The 17,968-nt window shown below is 39.1% G+C and overlaps 1 protein-coding gene across 1 annotated transcript in view; it reads left to right on the top strand.

Annotated features, from left to right (window-relative positions):
- KIF13B (kinesin family member 13B) overlaps positions 1-17,968 on the top strand; it is a 128,545-nt gene that overhangs the window by 32,456 nt on the left and 78,121 nt on the right. The window contains exons 2-7 of the mRNA XM_019473179.1: positions 9,452-9,467; positions 11,549-11,609; positions 13,684-13,776; positions 14,431-14,611; positions 15,016-15,103; positions 16,479-16,613. Of these exons, the coding sequence (XP_019328724.1) occupies positions 11,579-11,609; positions 13,684-13,776; positions 14,431-14,611; positions 15,016-15,103; positions 16,479-16,613 (528 nt within the window). The 5' untranslated portion in view covers positions 9,452-9,467; positions 11,549-11,578. The remainder of the gene's footprint in view (positions 1-9,451; positions 9,468-11,548; positions 11,610-13,683; positions 13,777-14,430; positions 14,612-15,015; positions 15,104-16,478; positions 16,614-17,968) is intronic.

Below are 17,968 nucleotides of genomic sequence, written 5' to 3'. Positions count from 1 at the left end.
CCCCCCCCCGAGTGACAGGTCCTCTGCCCTGGTAGCTCTGCTGTAAATGCACACACAAACTCACGCACTGAAGTGAAAACCACTTTTCTAGGCAGAAGGCTGTAGAAGTAGGGCATGGCTATTTGGTGTTGGAAAGGCTCAGAAAGAAAAAAAAATCTGTATTAAATTTATGGTGGAAATTCTCTTTGTGTTTAAAGTAATTTTCTCATTGTTTTGTGAATGTGCTTGGTGTATTTAATCTCAAAGAGTTGAGGAAAGTTGCTGATAGAGAATTTAATTGTTCAAGTAACTAGCGATAGGACGAGAGGAAATGGCCTCAAGTTGCGCCAGGGGAGGTTTAGATTGGATGTGAGGAAAAATGTCTTTACTGAAAGAGTGGTGAAACATTGGACCAGGCTGCCCAGGGAAGTGGTGGAGTCCCCATCCCTGGAGGTATTTAAAAGACGAGTAGATGAGGCGCTTAGGGACATGGTTTAGTGGGCATGGTGGTGTTGGGTTGACGGTTGGAGTCGATGATCTTGGAGGTCTTTTCCAACCTCAATGATTCTATGATTCTATGGTCGCCTTTTTGAGCTCTCCTAAATCCCACCTGCCACCCAAGGAAAAAATGTAGGAAAGCCTACATTTTAGAAATAGGCATTTTAAAATCTTACAGTGAAGAAGGTAGAGTTAAGGAGGTCTAACCACAGTTGTTCCTCTTCTGCACTTACCTTTGCGTTAGACAAGTTGCACTGTGTGTTGCACGATGAATTGTCAACTTGCTCATAAAAAACCTAAAAAAAGTTCAGAATGGTAGCTGTTCTGAAACTGGGGCTTCATAACACGGTTTCTGCTTTAATTGCAAATTAATTCTGCATATTGACAGGATCTAGGGCTAACAGTGTGAACAAAACCTTGAACTGGGAGTCTTGGATCCTCTTGGAAATAAGGAGCTTGTGGCTTGGGGAAAGTGAAGGGGACAGGCTGAAACTCATCTAACTGGAAAGTAAAATGCTTTTTAAAAACAAAAATCCCCCAAAAACCAACCGTCACTTCTGAGTGAAAAAGTTCTGCATGTGTATGTTTTCAGGCAATAGTTTAGTAAGAAGAAAAAAAATTAGCTATTAGGTTCTAATATCACAGCCAAAAGGGTTTCCTGGTTTTTTTTGCGGGAGAAGGGAAGTACAGAATCAGCTGTTTGGTGCCACGACATTTGGGGTAGCTCTGATGATAATCCTGAAGAATTCCGAGTAAGACACCAGACTCTGCTCTGTTGAGCTTGTTTCATTCTTCATACAGTCATACTGTTGAGGGGTTTGTTTTGTTTTGGTTTTTTTTCTGATTACAAGCATGATGAAGTCATTCTAATGGCACAGTTATTCTCATACAACTGCTGTTTGTACAGACTCTGTTGTGCCACTGAAAAAGAGACAGACTGTTTTCTCCCTTCTGTAAAATAGTTACTGAAATTATCTTTACAACACGTAATTATGTCCACATCAGGAAGGCTTTTCTACACAATTATCCCAATAGCTGTTTTACCAGGCGGAGAGATTTTCCTCCAAAATACTTTCCAATGATTTGGTAGCCTGCAATACGGCTCTCCTTTTCAAGTTCTCTAACTTTAGATTTATCCTATATGTCTGTGGCTTGTGCGGGCATTTTAATGACTGCTTTTAGTGTAAACCCTGTGCTTTGCCTAGTGTACAGTAGATCGTTCTAGGATTAATCCTGTATAATGGTGACTTGGCTTTTTAGCCCCTGCCTTAAATTAAAGGTTATACTGGATGACAGTGCTGTGCGTGTAGATGCCTGCATTAGTTGCTGCTGTAAAACAAGGTTATCCTATATGTTTCTGTACACCTATACACATACGGACACACATGCTGCGCTATCTGCCTCTTCGGGAGCTCATTACACAGCTCCTGGGCTGGCTGGAGATCACATTTGACTGAAGCAAGTTGTGCAGTTGTCCCAGAGGCAGAACAGGTTTTCCGCCAAATCCCAGGGCTAGGACCGTCGTGTTTCCATCTGGAGATCTATCGGTGGAGTTAATAGGCTGCCAAATCATAAGAGGGCTTTTTTTTCCTCCCTCCCATGGTTATAAAATGGTAGCTACATCAGGATCTATTAAAAAATATTGAAATTCACAATAGTAATTGAAAGTTTGTGTACTGGCTGTTCACCAAACATCCTCTAGAGCACAATAGTATCCTGACATCTAAGTGTTTACAAACAAAAGGATAAAGTTGTAATCCCCTTGTCATAACACAAGCTTTGCGGGATACATGCACCACTTGAATGTGGTGAGGACTAAGCAGGTTATTGGACTAACAATACAGAAAATTTAGCTCCGAGTAGAAAACACCCCAAACCCACAAAGCTGCTGTTCAGCCCAAGTTCTTGTTTTTTGGGGCTCTTTTTTTTTTTTGTGAGTGAGCTGGCAAAAATTAGTTTTGTCAGTAGAAACTAAGTAACCGCCAGCTATGCCTGGAATGCCTTGGAGCACTGGAGGAATTTTCCAAGTAACAGTGATTACCTTTGTTCCTTTTAGCTACACAAGTTTAGGCTTTGAACTGTGTATGCTCTTTCACATTTTTTTTTAATGTATTTGGGGATTTTCTTTTAAAGAGACTGTTTCTGCTTGTAAAAAATCTTTTGTTCGAATAGGGCAGCATGGTTTTCTCCCAAAGAGCTCAGTATTGCTATGGAGGTAAAATCGAGACTCCGTAAGAATAGTGTTAATTGGCGGATATCATCCAGAAATTGGAGGCTAGTGGACTCGGCAATTTTGATACCACTTGGGTAAGTGGTATCAAATGGGGGAAAGAATGTAAAAATAGGGAAAGAATATTTATAAACTGTTAAACCAAACAACCTTAAGCACTTTGTCTTCTGAAATATTCTGGGAAAATGGATTTCTAAGTATCGTAGGATAGCTGGCAAAAATTAGTTTTGTCAGTAGAAACTAAGTAACCGCCAGCTATGCCTGGAATGCCTTGGAGCACTGGAGGAATTTTCCAAGTAACAGTGATTACCTTTGTTCCTTTTAGCTACACAAGTTTAGGCTTTGAACTGTGTATGCTCTTTCACATTTTTTTTAATGTATTTGGGGATTTTCTTTTAAAGAGACTGTTTCTGCTCGTAAAAAATCTTTTGTTCGAATAGGGCAGCATGGTTTTCTCCCAAAGAGCTCAGTATTGCTATGGAGGTAAAATCGAGACTCCGTAAGAATAGTGTTAATTGGCGGATATCATCCAGAAATTGGAGGCTAGTAGGACTCGGCATTTTGATACCACTTGGGTAAGTGGTATCAAATGGGGGAAAGAATGTAAAAATAGGGAAAGAATATTTATAAACTGTTAAACCAAACAACCTTAAGCACTTTGTCTTCTGAAATATTCTGGGAAAATGGATTTCTAAGTATCGTAGGATAAAGAAGCCTGAAGTGATCAAACTCGATTTAGTTGACGTTTCCTCCCATTGTATACCTGGCAGCAGCAAAATGTGTTGCAAGCTGTGTTTGTCTGATATGTGGAAAGAGAGGAAACAACTTCTCAACGAATTCTACTATTCTTCTCAGTTGTCATACTGATGTCTTTCAATTACGTCTATGCTAGTAAAATAATTAAATATATTGTCTAAATTTTATTTTACTGTTGGCTGGCTTTCTTTTATGCCAGGAAAGAAATTCTGCAGCTGAAATTTAAACAGTAGAACTCTGAACATTGCAGTGTCTTTTTTTAACTAACTGATGGCTCTTCAAAAAATCCTTATTCTGAATCCTTTATTCATACAGAAAAAAAAAATACTACCAATTAAAGGATCTGCTTCAGAAAGATAGCTGGGGTCCCAAACTTCAAACAAATACAAGATCTTCCAGATTTTTTTTTTGTGCCTACATCCTTATCTGGTGTGCCTGAAGTTGTCTGCCGTGAGACTTGCTGATGCTAGAGCTCTTCAGTAATTCCTACACCGCTTATCAGCTTCTCCACACTAGGAAGCTCCTGTAATACAGTGCAGGATATATTTGCTTCTTCGCGGTGGAAAGTAAACTTGAAAATCATAAGCCTGTTATTTCAAAATAAAAGACCGCAAGGTAGTAGTTTGTTAAATCCTGCCTCCCGTTACAGGTAGGTATCTAATGCTGAGACAGCGTGAGCGATGCACGGGTCCTTTTGGTATTCAGCTCCATCTGCGCCCAGTATTTACCCTCCGAGATATAGCTAGGGGTCAAGCTCAAAAGTCTTGTTTGAAGGATGAGTTTTCTTGAAAAACCTTCAGTCCATGAAAGCCGTTACCTTTTAACCCATCACTCTTCAAACAGAGCCTACATTTGCTTAGTGAAGCTCTGTGCTAAGGTTCTGTGAATGTGATATTTGATTTTTCTGAGGTGTTCCCAAGCATCCTTACCCTGCTGTGTTTGAGCGGGGAAGCTCATGGCAGGTGAGTGAGTGAGAAGGAGCAAGGGAAAACACTGTACAGAAGCTACAAAAGAAATTGAGCATTATAGTTCAAGGTTTTTCATACAGGTACTATTTGGGGCATACTTAACCAGGGAAAGGAAGGAAAGAAAGATCTGTGAGGACAACTAATTCTGTGCCCAGTGTAGCATTAGTTATTTGGTTCCAGGGAATAGCTGAAATGTGGTGCAGTTGTGCATTTGTGTCAGAACCCAGCATGGTTATTGTACTGCTTTTATCTGCAACAAATTATTAATAAAATCATCGAATGGCTGAGGTTGGAAGGGACCTCTGGAGGTCATCGGACATTTGTCCTTTAGGTGCTACGCTACAGTTTCTTTCATTTGACTCGATACCAAGAGCAGCTCTGGGCCTCCTTGTCCTGTTGTGTTGATATTCCCAAGTGCGCTGAGCGAGAGTGAAGGCGTAGTTGCAACATAGCATTTCTCATCCAGACCTGCTTGGAAGTGTGGAGCGGGCCTCGTGGACATGAGTGTTATAACGGGGTCTGCGAATGTGGGGTATGAACAGTTTACCTGATACTAGATTTAAGAAGTATCAGAAACACAGTGGTTTGGACTATATCTGTACGAACTTTAAAAAGAATAAACTTGCTACAAAGTTGAGTTGTTCCTGCACCCAAAGGATACATTACTGTGACACCACGATGCCAACTTGACTTTTAATAAAATGTGTGTGAATACAAATTGATTTAAGGCAAGCCAACTCAGCCGGGAGCATAAAGACGTGGCCTTACAGAGTGATCGCTGGGAGACACTGACACCTTTCTGCTGCTAAGCCCCAGGTAGTTTTTCCCCATCAGTATGGTTTCTTTTCTAGTTGTGTTTTTAGCTACTTTCTGGAGTTTATACTGAGCAGTTCCTGCTGAAGGGCATAAAATAGCACTAATTACATTGGAATTTGATATGCTTGGTTTTGCAAAGGTTATGGAAGATTGAGAGTGGAAAGCAATAAAAATTTCTGGGGATTTGCTGGGACTTCCCTTATTCATAGTTACTGTTGTAGTTGTTCCCTCTCCCCTTTTTTTAATCTGCAAATTCTTATTATATTTTGCTTTTCCAGAAGCTTCTGAAAATGATAAAATGTTATGTTTCAACTCCATAAATCCAGTGTAGCCTTGCGCCACTGAGCAGTATCAGCCAAATTTATAGTTTGGATGTTGTTGCGGTTGCTGCTGGCATAGGAAATGTTCTTTTTTTAAAAAAAAAAAAAGAAAGAAAAGAATCATCTGGCTTGTCAGATCATCTCCTACAGCCTCTGTACCTCTTTTCCCTGCTTTCTGACTTGCCGCCTCCCACCTTTCTCCTCCCATTTGCCCCATCTGCCCATTTCTCATTTCGGCAAGAAGCAGGATGTGCTGTGACTGATTTAGAGCATGTGCTGATTTGCCAGCTGGCTGCTGTCTCTGAGCCGTTGGGTCAGCCAAACAGAATAGATAAGGTCTGAGCTATCCTCGCCTCTTCCCACTAATGTTTCACCTCTACTGATTTGCTGTGGTGTTTTCCCCACGAGATTTGCAAAATCTCAAATATACTTAAGGTCACTATACCTTCCCTCTGCTTTTGAACCTGGAAAGCCAGAGTAAAAACTGATCTGTGATATTACTAAAATAGCACTAATAGCTATGGCTGAACGAAGTAGTTTATTGTGCTTGAATATATCATTTAATTATTGGAGATTCAATTCTTTTTTTAAAAAACAGAAGCAATAGCAGTGTTGGACGTATACTGATGGTCTCAGCTGGGAATTGCTCTGGTTTTATCCGCTGTTTAAATTGTGCGTAAGATCTGTGAAACCATTAGCATTTTTATATGAAAGCAAATGTGTCTTGGTCAAGAAGCTTATACCGTGTCAGAGCTAGCTTAAAAAGAAACGATTACTCAGGGCTGCTTGTCTTCATTCACTCTTGAAACGACATATATATTCACTTAGCTGCAACAAATAAAATAGTAAGAATTGTAGGCAGTTGTTTCAGAGTATTCTCTTTCTCCTTTCTTAATTTTAGAAACCCTAGATACGTTAGATTCCCCCTACTTCTGTTCAACATCGAGTTGAAAAAAGATAAGAGGGGAGTTGGCAAAGGAAAGTCCTGTCAGTCTGGATTCAAGTGAAAATATGTAGCTGAAAACATCTTAATGACATCCTTCGGTAGCTGAAAGATAAGTTTTCCCTTCCTGTCCTGGATGTTTCTGCTGCATTTGAGATAGATGTGAATTATTGGCTGTCAGCCGAGGGACGATAGCAAGTCCTGCCTGCATCTCTGAAATGGCAGCGTCCTTGGGGGAAGCTGCCGGATAGCTGCTGGACGGATGCTTTAAGAGTCCTGCAACGGTCATTTTGCTGTGTGCTCCTTTTCACTCTCTACCTTGCAGACTCTGGTTTGACCATGGGTTTTGGTGCGAGCAGTTTGCAGGTGACACAACTGTACATGATCTTTTCTGCTTCAGAACTACTCGTGATTCTTTACTATTCATTATGATTACAAGTTGCCAATATTAGGATCCTCTGGGGTTTTTTTCGCTAATGCCAGCCTTGACCATAAGAAATGTTGTTTGCATACGTTGCTGTCATCGGTGTTTTGTTGTAGGAGATACTTCCCCGCTCTGTAGGTGATGCTGTTGCTTGGCATTTACCTTTTCATCACCTCTGGGATGGACTGTAGCAATGTACTGTACTTGGGCATGGAGCCTTCTCGAAACACCCAGCACTTCCCGTGTGTGCTTGTAGCTAAGCAGGCTGCTGTGGGTGCTGTATCTATTAATTTCCAACAGGATTTCGAATCGGGCTGAAAATCTTTTCATGGGTTTCTGGGCTCAGCTATTGCAGCGCGCAGCTGCAGCATTAATGGGTTCGTATGTGCACAGCACGATGCTGCGTAATACAGTATGCACCCTTCACGCTTTCCTTAGGGAGACATTTGTCTGATTTATTCTCTTGGTCCAAATTACACAGAACAAGCTATGGCTCCAGATAGCTGTGCTGTATCCTAAATGCTGTACACTGGGTTTCTTAGATGTAGGGCTTCCATTTGCTCATGTTTGGATTAAGCGAGGCTGCGAGACATGGTTTTGTGTGTTTGTGCAGCTCTTTAGAAAATGAGATATTTAATTTAAGACCTTTAGTCTGAACTAAGCTTGATGATTTACATAGCCTAGCATAATCCATCCTCTTAAAATTGTATGTGTGATAGGACTTCTGAGATTATATCCTTATTGCTGCTTTAATCCAAATACTCAATAATATGTCCTGTATTGAGGGCTGGAAAGATCAACTGCATTGTCGCAATATAATCCTGCCTTGGAACTGGGCTGGGGAATATGAGCACAACTGCTTGCTGAATTAAGAGCAGCGTCACATCTCTGAGTGCTAAGCTCAACCTCAGAATCCAGGCTTGCTATTCTCTTTATTTTTACAATGAGAATGATCTTCCTGTAGGAATAGGAATAAGCCTGCCTTGTAAGCAGGAACACCCCTAAAAGCCACTTAGCAGTTTCCAGTGAAGTCCTTCAGCAAAATGCTCCACTAGCATTTCAGAGCACTGAAAGCCAACAAAATGCTCTTGCATCTCTGAGTAATCCAGACGGGCTCTCTGGTGTCTTCTGTGTCTGGATCAAAGCCCTGGTGAAGGAGATACCCTCTATGCACCTCCATATCTACAACCCACCCAGGAGCAACAGAGACAGTCGGGAGTCTGCACCAAGCACGCTGCCAAGGACCTTGGGAGAGCTTTTACTCAAACTTAGCCAGATGGCAGGGGGAAAAGTGGTCATGTTGTTATTGTTTACTTGAATAACCCTGCGACATGGCTGTCATGGGGTAACCTTGACTTAAATAATCATCCTGCGTAGCGGGTCACGCCGACTGCTCTCCAAAGTCACCCATCACTCCTGTTACGTCAAACAGATATGCGTATTAGATCCAAGCCTGAGTAAAAAGAGATGATGGATTTGCTTACTAAATAGTTATTTTTGAGAGATAATGCTGAGAAATTACTATTTTTGAACTCGCCTCTCAACCCGTATGAGCAGCAAGAACTCTGAGAGTAATCTTATATGGCTCCCATGTTTGTCTTCCGTTCTGTTCAAAAGAAATCAGTGATGCTTGTCACAAGACTTTACTTGTTACTGATGTCAAGAGCTTCCTAATCTCATTTGGAAGGTCCAGGACAAGGAGAATATCAGTTTGTTGTTGTGTGTTTGCTGCATTTCTCCAGTCTTCTGTATGTGGGAAGACTGGTAACCTGCTGTCGGGGCATTGACTGATGCTGTGCTGTTATTTTAAAGGTCACTCCAGTAATTTTGTACTTCTTGTGTAAAAGAAAAAACAAACACACACACACACACACACACACACACACACACACACCAACCAACAAACAAACAAACTGTTAAATTATGCACATAACAGATTAAAGGAATTGCTATTCTCTGCTCATTCTTTTAGGGAAACAAATGTTTGCTCTGCTGTCCCAGCAACTGGGAGAGAACTGAGTTGGGCAAGTCCAAGGGTTGGACTCTGAAATTTCCTCTTGAATAACTCTCCTAAAGTTCCTGTTCAAGTGGTTTTGAAAATTTTTACGTTGCTTGGGTACTTTGTTTTTAAGAGACAGCGACACCCACAAAACTAGAGAGAGAGGTGTCACAAGGAAAAAAAAAAAAACTGGGAGAGAATGAGGAAGAGATGGTGGCAGCATGAGGAAAATCAGTGGCTTTGAATTTAAAATCAACTTATTCAGAGCAGCATCTCAAATCTTACTCTTGAAAAGAGATAAGCATTGGTTTATAAAACGACTTGGGATCTGTAAGCAAGGAGGGACCTGAGGAGAGAAATGAACTTTTTAAATACAGCATTCCAATGATGAGGTATTAATGATAGAATAATTAAACTGAAATCACTACAACTAACAGTCTTTATTTTTCTTTTGCCTTTCTTTTTCTTACCCCAACCCTATACCACATCCTTTCCGCTCCTGATGCTTCGGGGAGCAGTAGGACCCAACCAAAGGTAAGGGCTTTTATTGCACGTTAAATCAGCTTGTGAAAAATTGTCGTATCACTTATTCAGCCTTGGGTTATCCAAATATTAAAAGCATTTTGAAAAACAGCTCTGTAGTTGATCAGCTGTTGAGTAAGAAACTTGAAGCATCTCCTTGCTGCAGAAAAGCCCTGTACAGCCTGTGCCAAAAAATGAGTCACAGGAACAAATGAGAACATACATACTCAGCATTACAGACTGTGAATGGAAGAGTACTTGTTATTTGTGGGCTTTTAAAAGCGTTTTCTGGTATTTGTGTTAAAGCAAACTCATTTTGTTGTTATGGCTTATGATCCCATGACTCTGTATTTGGTATGCAGATATCTATCTCTAGCCTAGCATATCAGGATTCGGCTTCATTGATGTGGTCATACAGCCAATGATGTTTTATCAAATGCTCTGAAGGCGTGGGATGTTATAATAATATGCTTAATTGTATAATAAATTCAAAGAACCAAAAAACCTTAAATAAACAGGCTGTTGGTTCCTCAGTTACAGGATGTAAAATAACCACTTTTATCTTTCGATGCTGGGACATTAATGTAGTATAGGGACAAAAAAAGCAGCAGTGTATTTTTGAAGATAAGTTATTTAAATTTCAAGGATTTTGCTATACTCAGCATTTTCATAAACGTAGGTAGTAAGTTTGGATGTGTTGGTAGTATGGATTTTCGACTCTTGCATAATTTTTCTAATTATTTTAGGTAGTATAAATACTTGAGGAAGATTTGCTTTATTGCTCTGTGAGTCCTTAAATGATTTTTCAGATTCCATGATATGATCTATTAGGAAATGCTATAACTGAGGTAATTCACTACAGACTCAGTATTTCTTTTTAGGGTTTTCTCATTATTAATATAGATATAATGCAACATATTTTGTTCCTACAATCTTTACGAGTTAAGAAATGTTGAGTTTGATTACCTATGCAGATGCCAGTTCATGGTTAGTGCCTTTAGCCTATAGACAACAGACTTCACTAAAATGGAACGTGAAAAATGTGTTAACAGATAAAATGAAATTTTCAGAAATAGTGGAATGAGGGTTCAGAAGGTGGATGTGAGATGCTGACATGGTGCGCTTGCTCTGCCACCGTGATCTGAAGTGATGCCAACGTTAGCTACATAGCAATACGGAACGTCTAAAGGGGAAAGAGCAGCCTTCATTAAGCTTCGGGGAGAAATAAACAGTCAAAGAGCAACCCATTGTACTTCCCTTTTCTTATATCCTACAGAGTAAATTTTGCCTGTGTGAATGTAGGTCGGATATTACCCTGAATATTTTTTTCTTGCAAATATGTATCCAGGGGAGTTGTTTTTGCAAATGCCCGTTTTTGCAGCCTGAGGTCCCAAAATATGCACTGTCTTATTGGAGATCAGCTTTCATGATGAAAGGTGCCTGTGGACCTTTAAATGGATTTGCCACAAAATTGAAACTTTTCTATTTAAAAAGGTTAGAGTGCTACTCTTCTCATGATAAAACTCGTTTGCTCTATATTGTTTTTTACAAGTATTAGACTTTGGTGACGACTGCTTCTGTTTGTCAGCAGTATAAAAATACATACTCCTCTTGTAGGGAAAGAGGTTCCTACCCTAAGGCATGTTTTTAATTTATGCAGACAAGAAACACCGGGAGATGGTAGGCAGAAACAGCCAGGGGACATCTGTCAGTTCACAAAATAGAAAGTCTTGTGAAAAATGAATTGCAACGATGGGTTTAAAGGAAGATAAGGAGAGCTCCTTGACATCCACTCGGTCGCCACTTGGAGAGCTTTTGGAGAGCATGGAATAGGATTCACACAGTAGAAAGGAAGAAAGAAAAAGAAGGAACAAATAAAAGCAAGGAACAGGCTTGCATATAGGAAGATGCGGTGTTTGTTTAGGCTTCAAACTCATAGAAAATAAGTAATTCTGTGGGAATGTGCATTATGTTCAGAATGGCCCCGAGGAGCGTGATGTTAGCCAACGTCATACAGCGCTGTCAAAATTTGGATAACGTGTTTGATTTGGCAACAGTTTTTATAAGGTGGCCTCCTGGTTATTTTCCTACAGGTGTTTGCTTATGATCACTGCTTTTGGTCTATGGATGAATCTGTCAAAGAAAAATATGCAGGTAATATTTACTGTGGCTTTGTGCTTGTTGTCTCCAAGTGTGAATGATCTAATTAAAATACAGTATTTGCTCCAGGGCACAGACCATATGGCACGAAGCGCCTTCCCCTATATGACTGTTTGTTGTCAAAAGAAAAAGGAAAATCTTCAGTCATTCCTGTTTCCCTTCTGTAAAGATGATGATAGCAATAGGCATTGCTACCTGTTTGCAGTGTAGGAAATTGAGAAATCCATCACAATAATGGGTTACTCATGTTTACATCTTTATCTAAAATGCTGTTCCAAGTTCATCATTTTAAAAGCATCAAATCCACTTCTTGTCAGGATTGGAGGAACATTGCTATATGTAATTTCATGTTTCACAGTGCTGATGGGAGTTTGGCATCATATTAGAAATTAATAATGGAGTATTAAAAAAAGCCTAATTTAATATAGGGGTATGTGAATTCATACGGTCTGGTGAGAATGTGTAATGTATTTAATTAAAAATTTTCTGTGTGTTGTTATGACACATTTTGGCAAATAGTGATGGTAAAATATGAAATATATTTGGACTTACCACTCTTGTAATCTATTCCTTTCATACTTGTTATCTCTTAAAATTGGGAATCAGTTAAGCTTGTTTACGTTTATTTAAAAAAAAAAAATCACAAAAAAATGCATATGCTTCTAGGTTTTAATTTCTCTAACAAATAACTAATGAATAGTAATTTAGTGAGGAATTGAGAAAACCGTGACACTTTCAGCCATACAAATTACATAGGAAGATAAATTTTTTGTTTCTCAAACTAATGGAGGCGCCTACGTCACTTATATTATGGTCTGTTATACACTGGAAGTGTTTGGTCCAAAATCATTCCGCTGTGCTTAGCTAGGCACCGCTATTAGTAATTTTGATGGGGAATTTTGCATGCATAAAATTCTGAGTGGACTTGGATGTAAAGATACGGACTTCAGTCATGAGAGAAAGGAAACGCTTTCAGGAACATTTACATATTTGAGAGGACTTTTCAGTCCATAAGGTTCTGCCATGTCTTGTTCAGACGTCACAGCAGACTTCCTCTGCTTGTAAAAGAAAACCGTGACACTTTCAGCCATACAAATTACATAGGAAGATAAATTTTTTGTTTCTCAAACTAATGGAGGCGCCTACGTCACTTATATTATGGTCTGTTATACACTGGAAGTGTTTGGTCCAAAATCACCCCGCTGTGCTTAGCTAGGCACCGCTATTAGTAATTTTGATGGAATTTTGCATGCATAAAATTCTGAGTGGACTTGGATGTAAAGATACGGACTTCAGTCATGAAGAAAGGAAAACGCTTTCAGGAACATTTACATATTTGAGAGGACTTTTCAGTCCATAAGGTTCTGCCATGTCTTGTTCAGACGTCACAGCAGACTTCCTCTGCTTGTAAAAGAAATTCTGAAAATAGAGGTTTTGTTTACATAGATAATACCCAAATATATTAAGCATTTCTTCCTCTGCTTGGAAAAGGAGCCAAAAAGCTGTTCCTACAGATTTAGTTCAGTTACAGAAGAAGTGATATACCCTGTATTTTGCTAATGCATGTCTTGTACTGTAATATCTCCCACATAGTTGTGATTCCTTCTCTGCAAAAATCTCTTCATGGTATTACTTAATACCTTGTACATATACAGTAAAATTATCTAGTGCTCTGGATTAAAATCAAATGGCAGTTGTTAAAATGAGTATATTTTGATGTGGTGTCATTCACCGGCGGATGAAATTCTGCAGCTGGTGGTAGATTTTCTGCTGATAAAACTTCTGAGTATGAACATTGATAGGATGTTGTTTTAAGCGCATACAGGTGTATGCATGATAATCACAGCTTCCGATTTTTACAGTAGCATAAATCTGGAGCACGTCTACTGGCTGATGGTCTTGCTCTTGTAGAGGGAGCAAATACTGAATGCTAAATATGTTATTGGGGCAACAACAGCAGGAAAACACTAACTGGTTGCTTTTACGTAATTATTGAAGGATCCAAATCAAGGGGCGGGGGGAATCTGTTGCTTTGTTACTATGTTAGCTTGTGTGTTTTATTTCTTAGGTCAAGATGTTGTTTTCAAGTGCCTTGGAGAGAATATTCTTCAGAATGCCTTTGAAGGCTATAATGCTTGCATCTTTGCCTATGGGCAAACTGGTAAGTCCCTTCTGGATGTAAGCAAAAAATATTGTTGATGCAAAAGGTGTTACGTTCTGACCGGAGACTCTTTTCACGGCTGTTGTGACCTTGTTTCAGGAGAAATGCCTTGTAACGTAGATAAGAAATGTTTTTCTCTTTTGTAACGCTAGATGTGAGGTGGACAGGATGAGCAATAGGATTTTGTCTGTTGCTGCTGGCTACCCTTATTTCTCACGCTTTAGATTATAATCTTTGGCATGATCGTGATCGTCCTTGAGTTCAGTGCATCACTCATATTTTCTACATCTGTAGTTGGAATAATCCTAATCATCATTTAAAATGTAATATACAAAAATGAGTATGCTTGTGCACCTGATTTTTCTCATTGTGGCACATATGTGGGTGTTAGTGGGTTGTCATCTACAGTAAGGCTGTACCTACCTGAAAAAGTCTTCTCTGTCAGTTTGAACTAAACTTCTTGTTTTGCTTTTCCTTTTAATTAAATAGTCTTTAGCTAAATGGTGTTTTGGTTGCTTTAAAATAGAAAACCGCACAAATATCTGTCACTGAAATGCAAAAATTTTTTTTACCTCTTCTCTCTATTTCCTTTCCATGTTCCGCACAGCAAGAAACTCTGTTGCATGTACACTAATCATAGATTCAATCACACAGGATCTGGAAAATCATACACAATGATGGGTACTGCTGACCAGCCTGGATTAATCCCTAGACTTTGCAGTGGACTCTTTGAAAGAGCGCAGAAAGAGGAGAATGAAGAGCAGAGTTTCAAAGTGGAAGTATCCTACATGGAGATATACAACGAGAAAGTCAGAGATCTTCTTGACCCAAAAGGGTAAGTAATTTGTGTGTCAGCAGCACTGTACTATCTTGTCATACACTTCCTTTCCATAACCAGCTTGCCTTAATGGATCCCATCTGAGGCATTTGCATAGGATGGCTTTCACTTCTTCCTGATCTCAGTGTCCTTTCATTTTAAATCAAAATAAAGTAGTAAGACTACAAGCTTGGAGTAAACTCACCCTAATGCTAGCTTTTATGAAGTGACAAAAATGTCTGTGTCAGCATTTTACATGTAGACATAAGGCTTTTTCGTTTGCATTATGGTCTTTGTTCTGTGCTTTTTTATGGTATTTGTAAGACCATCACGTTTGAGATCTGTCAGTGAGAAATTGACTTTCTATAAATGTTGTCTTAAGTCAGTCATGTGCTTATAAATAACTTTTTTTTTCCAACCAGAAGCCGTCAGTCATTAAAAGTTAGAGAACACAGTGTTTATGGTCCTTACGTAGATGGCCTATCCAAACTAGCTGTTGCTAGCTACAAGGTAAGGATCAATTTTATGAAAGGCTTGTGTTGACATCCTAAACACTAGGGTACTGTCCCTTAAGCAGGACAGAATTGTTAAGCTACTCCTAATTGCCATGGCAGTAACACGGATTTTAGAGCAAGAGAGCTGTAGGATTGTTGTATTGCGATCACCGAGGAGAACAGAATTAAGAGCAGAAACTCATCTTCATCCTGTACTATTCAATAATTCTGGAAGTAATTCAACTATTTAATGAAACAGCTTTCCTCCCAAACTTAAGATGAGTGTATGCTGTATCCATGAGAAAGCATTCTGTGATTAATTACAGAACCAGGATTTAGCAGAGATGGGCTTTCAGTACCACATTTTGTCACTTTTTGGCTGTCATGCTATTGCCTAGTAATTTCACTTACCAGTAGCACACGGGCATACTGGAATAATAAACTAATGGTTTACAAGGCAAATACTTGAGAACATTGCATGAAACTTGCTTGCTGGATAGTAAATGTTTATATATGCGTTCACAAAATGCCCTAATTTTTAAGAAGTATTAATGTACTGTGGGAAAAATGAGTGAATATGGGATGGAATTCTGTCATCTTAAGCAAAACATGAAAATGGTGCAGTCCTTCCTATTGCAGTCTCTCCAAGTATTCATCTACGTCTCTCTGGTGGTTTCTGTTAAGACAAGACACATTGCATGCTTTTCCTTTACATGTTGCCAGCAGCTTTGTGTAATACAGCATAGAGTCAAAGTGGTCTGTGGTGTTCTTTTGTTTGATTGTTTTTGGGGTTTGTTTTAGCACCATCCATCAAGAGATGCTTAAATAAAAGTTAAGCCCAAGACTCTAAAGTTTTAACTATTTTACATGATTGCTGTAAAACACGTAAGCAAGGGAGCTGTGTATTTATCAAGTATCACAACTTAACGTACCAGAGGACTTTATAAGCTCTTATATGCAGGAAGAATATAATGACCCGTTCAGTGTGGTTCTGTTTTATAAAACTTTGAGCCTTATGTCAGCATTACAGACTTCAAGAACCTGTGTTTGAGAACTAAGTCTAAAATGTTACAGCGTTCAAACATGAATTGCTGTCTCCTACCTTTTTTTTTCTGCTTTTGAGTATCGCTATGTGCAGCCAGGTCCATTATTTTTGTTGATAATTTAATATCTAGGTAGAGGTAATGGATGAATATGCATGTCACAACATTGTGTAATTTCTAATCTTTAAAGGGGAGATCACAATATTTTTTTCTCACACTTTATGAATAAACAGTGGGAAACTTAGTGGGAAAATACTTGCTGTATTTTACCAAAATGAGATTGTTTTGGTAGATAATTGGAAAGAATGTTAATGCAGATATGCTTATGGCTGTGAAAATTGTATCTAGGACATCGAGTCCTTGATGTCCGAGGGCAACAAATCTCGAACAGTGGCTGCAACCAACATGAATGAGGAGAGCAGTCGGTCCCATGCAGTCTTCAAGATTATCCTCACCCACACACTCTATGATGTACAATCAGGGGTGAGTAAAACAAGTTACAAGGTCGAAATGTTAAGCTTGGATGTGTGTCTCTTGCTTCAATGTATTTCACAGACTCTTAGAAATGTCGATTGGATGGGACCTCAGGAGGTTGTTTGCTACAGTCTCCTGCCCTTGTGCACTGTTAGCACTGGATCAGGTTAGCTATGGCTTTGTAATGCTCAGGTGCTTGTGCCCCAATGTAGGGAAATCGATTTTAATAGGTTTGTAAGTGGAAATGTGTTTTTTGAAATGGAAAGCAAAAATGCAGGCCCCAAGTTGCAGCAGACCTGCTGGAGGGTGCAGGAAGGATCTTCTCCTAATCCTAGAATCTAAACTAAAGAAACACTTCGTTTTAAGCAACTGTGTGTAGTACAGACTTGGAGCAGAAACTAAAGGTAAAATGTGTAGATGAAAAATAGAAGAACACCTGAGTATACATCTGGTAATCTCCTTCAAGGAGTTATTTCATGCAAATGTGTATAAATTATGAACTTCATAAATAGAAACAGTCGTTTCACAAATTTTGCATTGTAGGACATTAATTTAACATTTTTATGTATACGTATTAAATATCTAAAAGACATTTGAATGTGGAAGTATTTTTCTTTACATTTCCTTATATGTAAATATTCCTTGGAGGGGGGGTATGAAATACTAAATATTATTTAATCCCTCATAGAAAATGGTGATAAACTAAAATTGAAATAGATCTCCTATACCAAAACTCTTTAAACTTTGTTGATAGATTCTGTGCTTGGGCAATTCTTTAATGTCTTCAAAGCCTTGGAGAAATTTTGAGTGTCCACGGAGCAAATCTAAGGCATGTATGTGCCTAAATATTGAATACAATGTAAAGCATAATGAGCATTTGGATTTTTTTTTCCTCCTCATTTCTCAGTCTCCACCAATCTTCTTATCCAAACGATTTTCTTTGTTCTTTATTTGTGGTTTGTTTTTTTTCCCTTTGCACTTCAAATCAGCAGTCGTACTATGCTAAACTCCTTGATTTGCCATAGTTTGTCATTCCGTTTTTGCTGTGGCTGTACTGCATACTTATCATCCATATTTTTTGTGTGGTCATGGTCAGCCTGGATGCAAGGTGATAGTTCTGCTTGTCTGTCTTTTCTGCATCTTCCAGTGACCACTGTGTGAGTTTCTGGAACAGATTTCTCTGTTTTCCCATCTGCTGGTCCTTTCAGTCCTGGAAATGACACGTTTCAGTATGGCCTGATGATCACGCTATATTTTGAGAGGCTTAGAGTAACGTTTTTGAAAGCATATGGATTGTAATTATCCTGTTCATTTAAGGGAACGTAGCACTTTGCAACTGTGATACTTAGATGTTAAAGTTGTAG

The sequence above is a fragment of the Aptenodytes forsteri genome, unplaced genomic scaffold (genome assembly GCF_000699145.1).
Source record: "Aptenodytes forsteri isolate BGI_AS27 unplaced genomic scaffold, ASM69914v1 Scaffold534, whole genome shotgun sequence".
Taxonomy (NCBI): Eukaryota; Metazoa; Chordata; class Aves; order Sphenisciformes; family Spheniscidae; genus Aptenodytes; species Aptenodytes forsteri.
The sequence above is the reverse complement of the archived record's forward strand: the minus strand, read 5'-3'. Positions and strand labels throughout refer to the sequence as shown.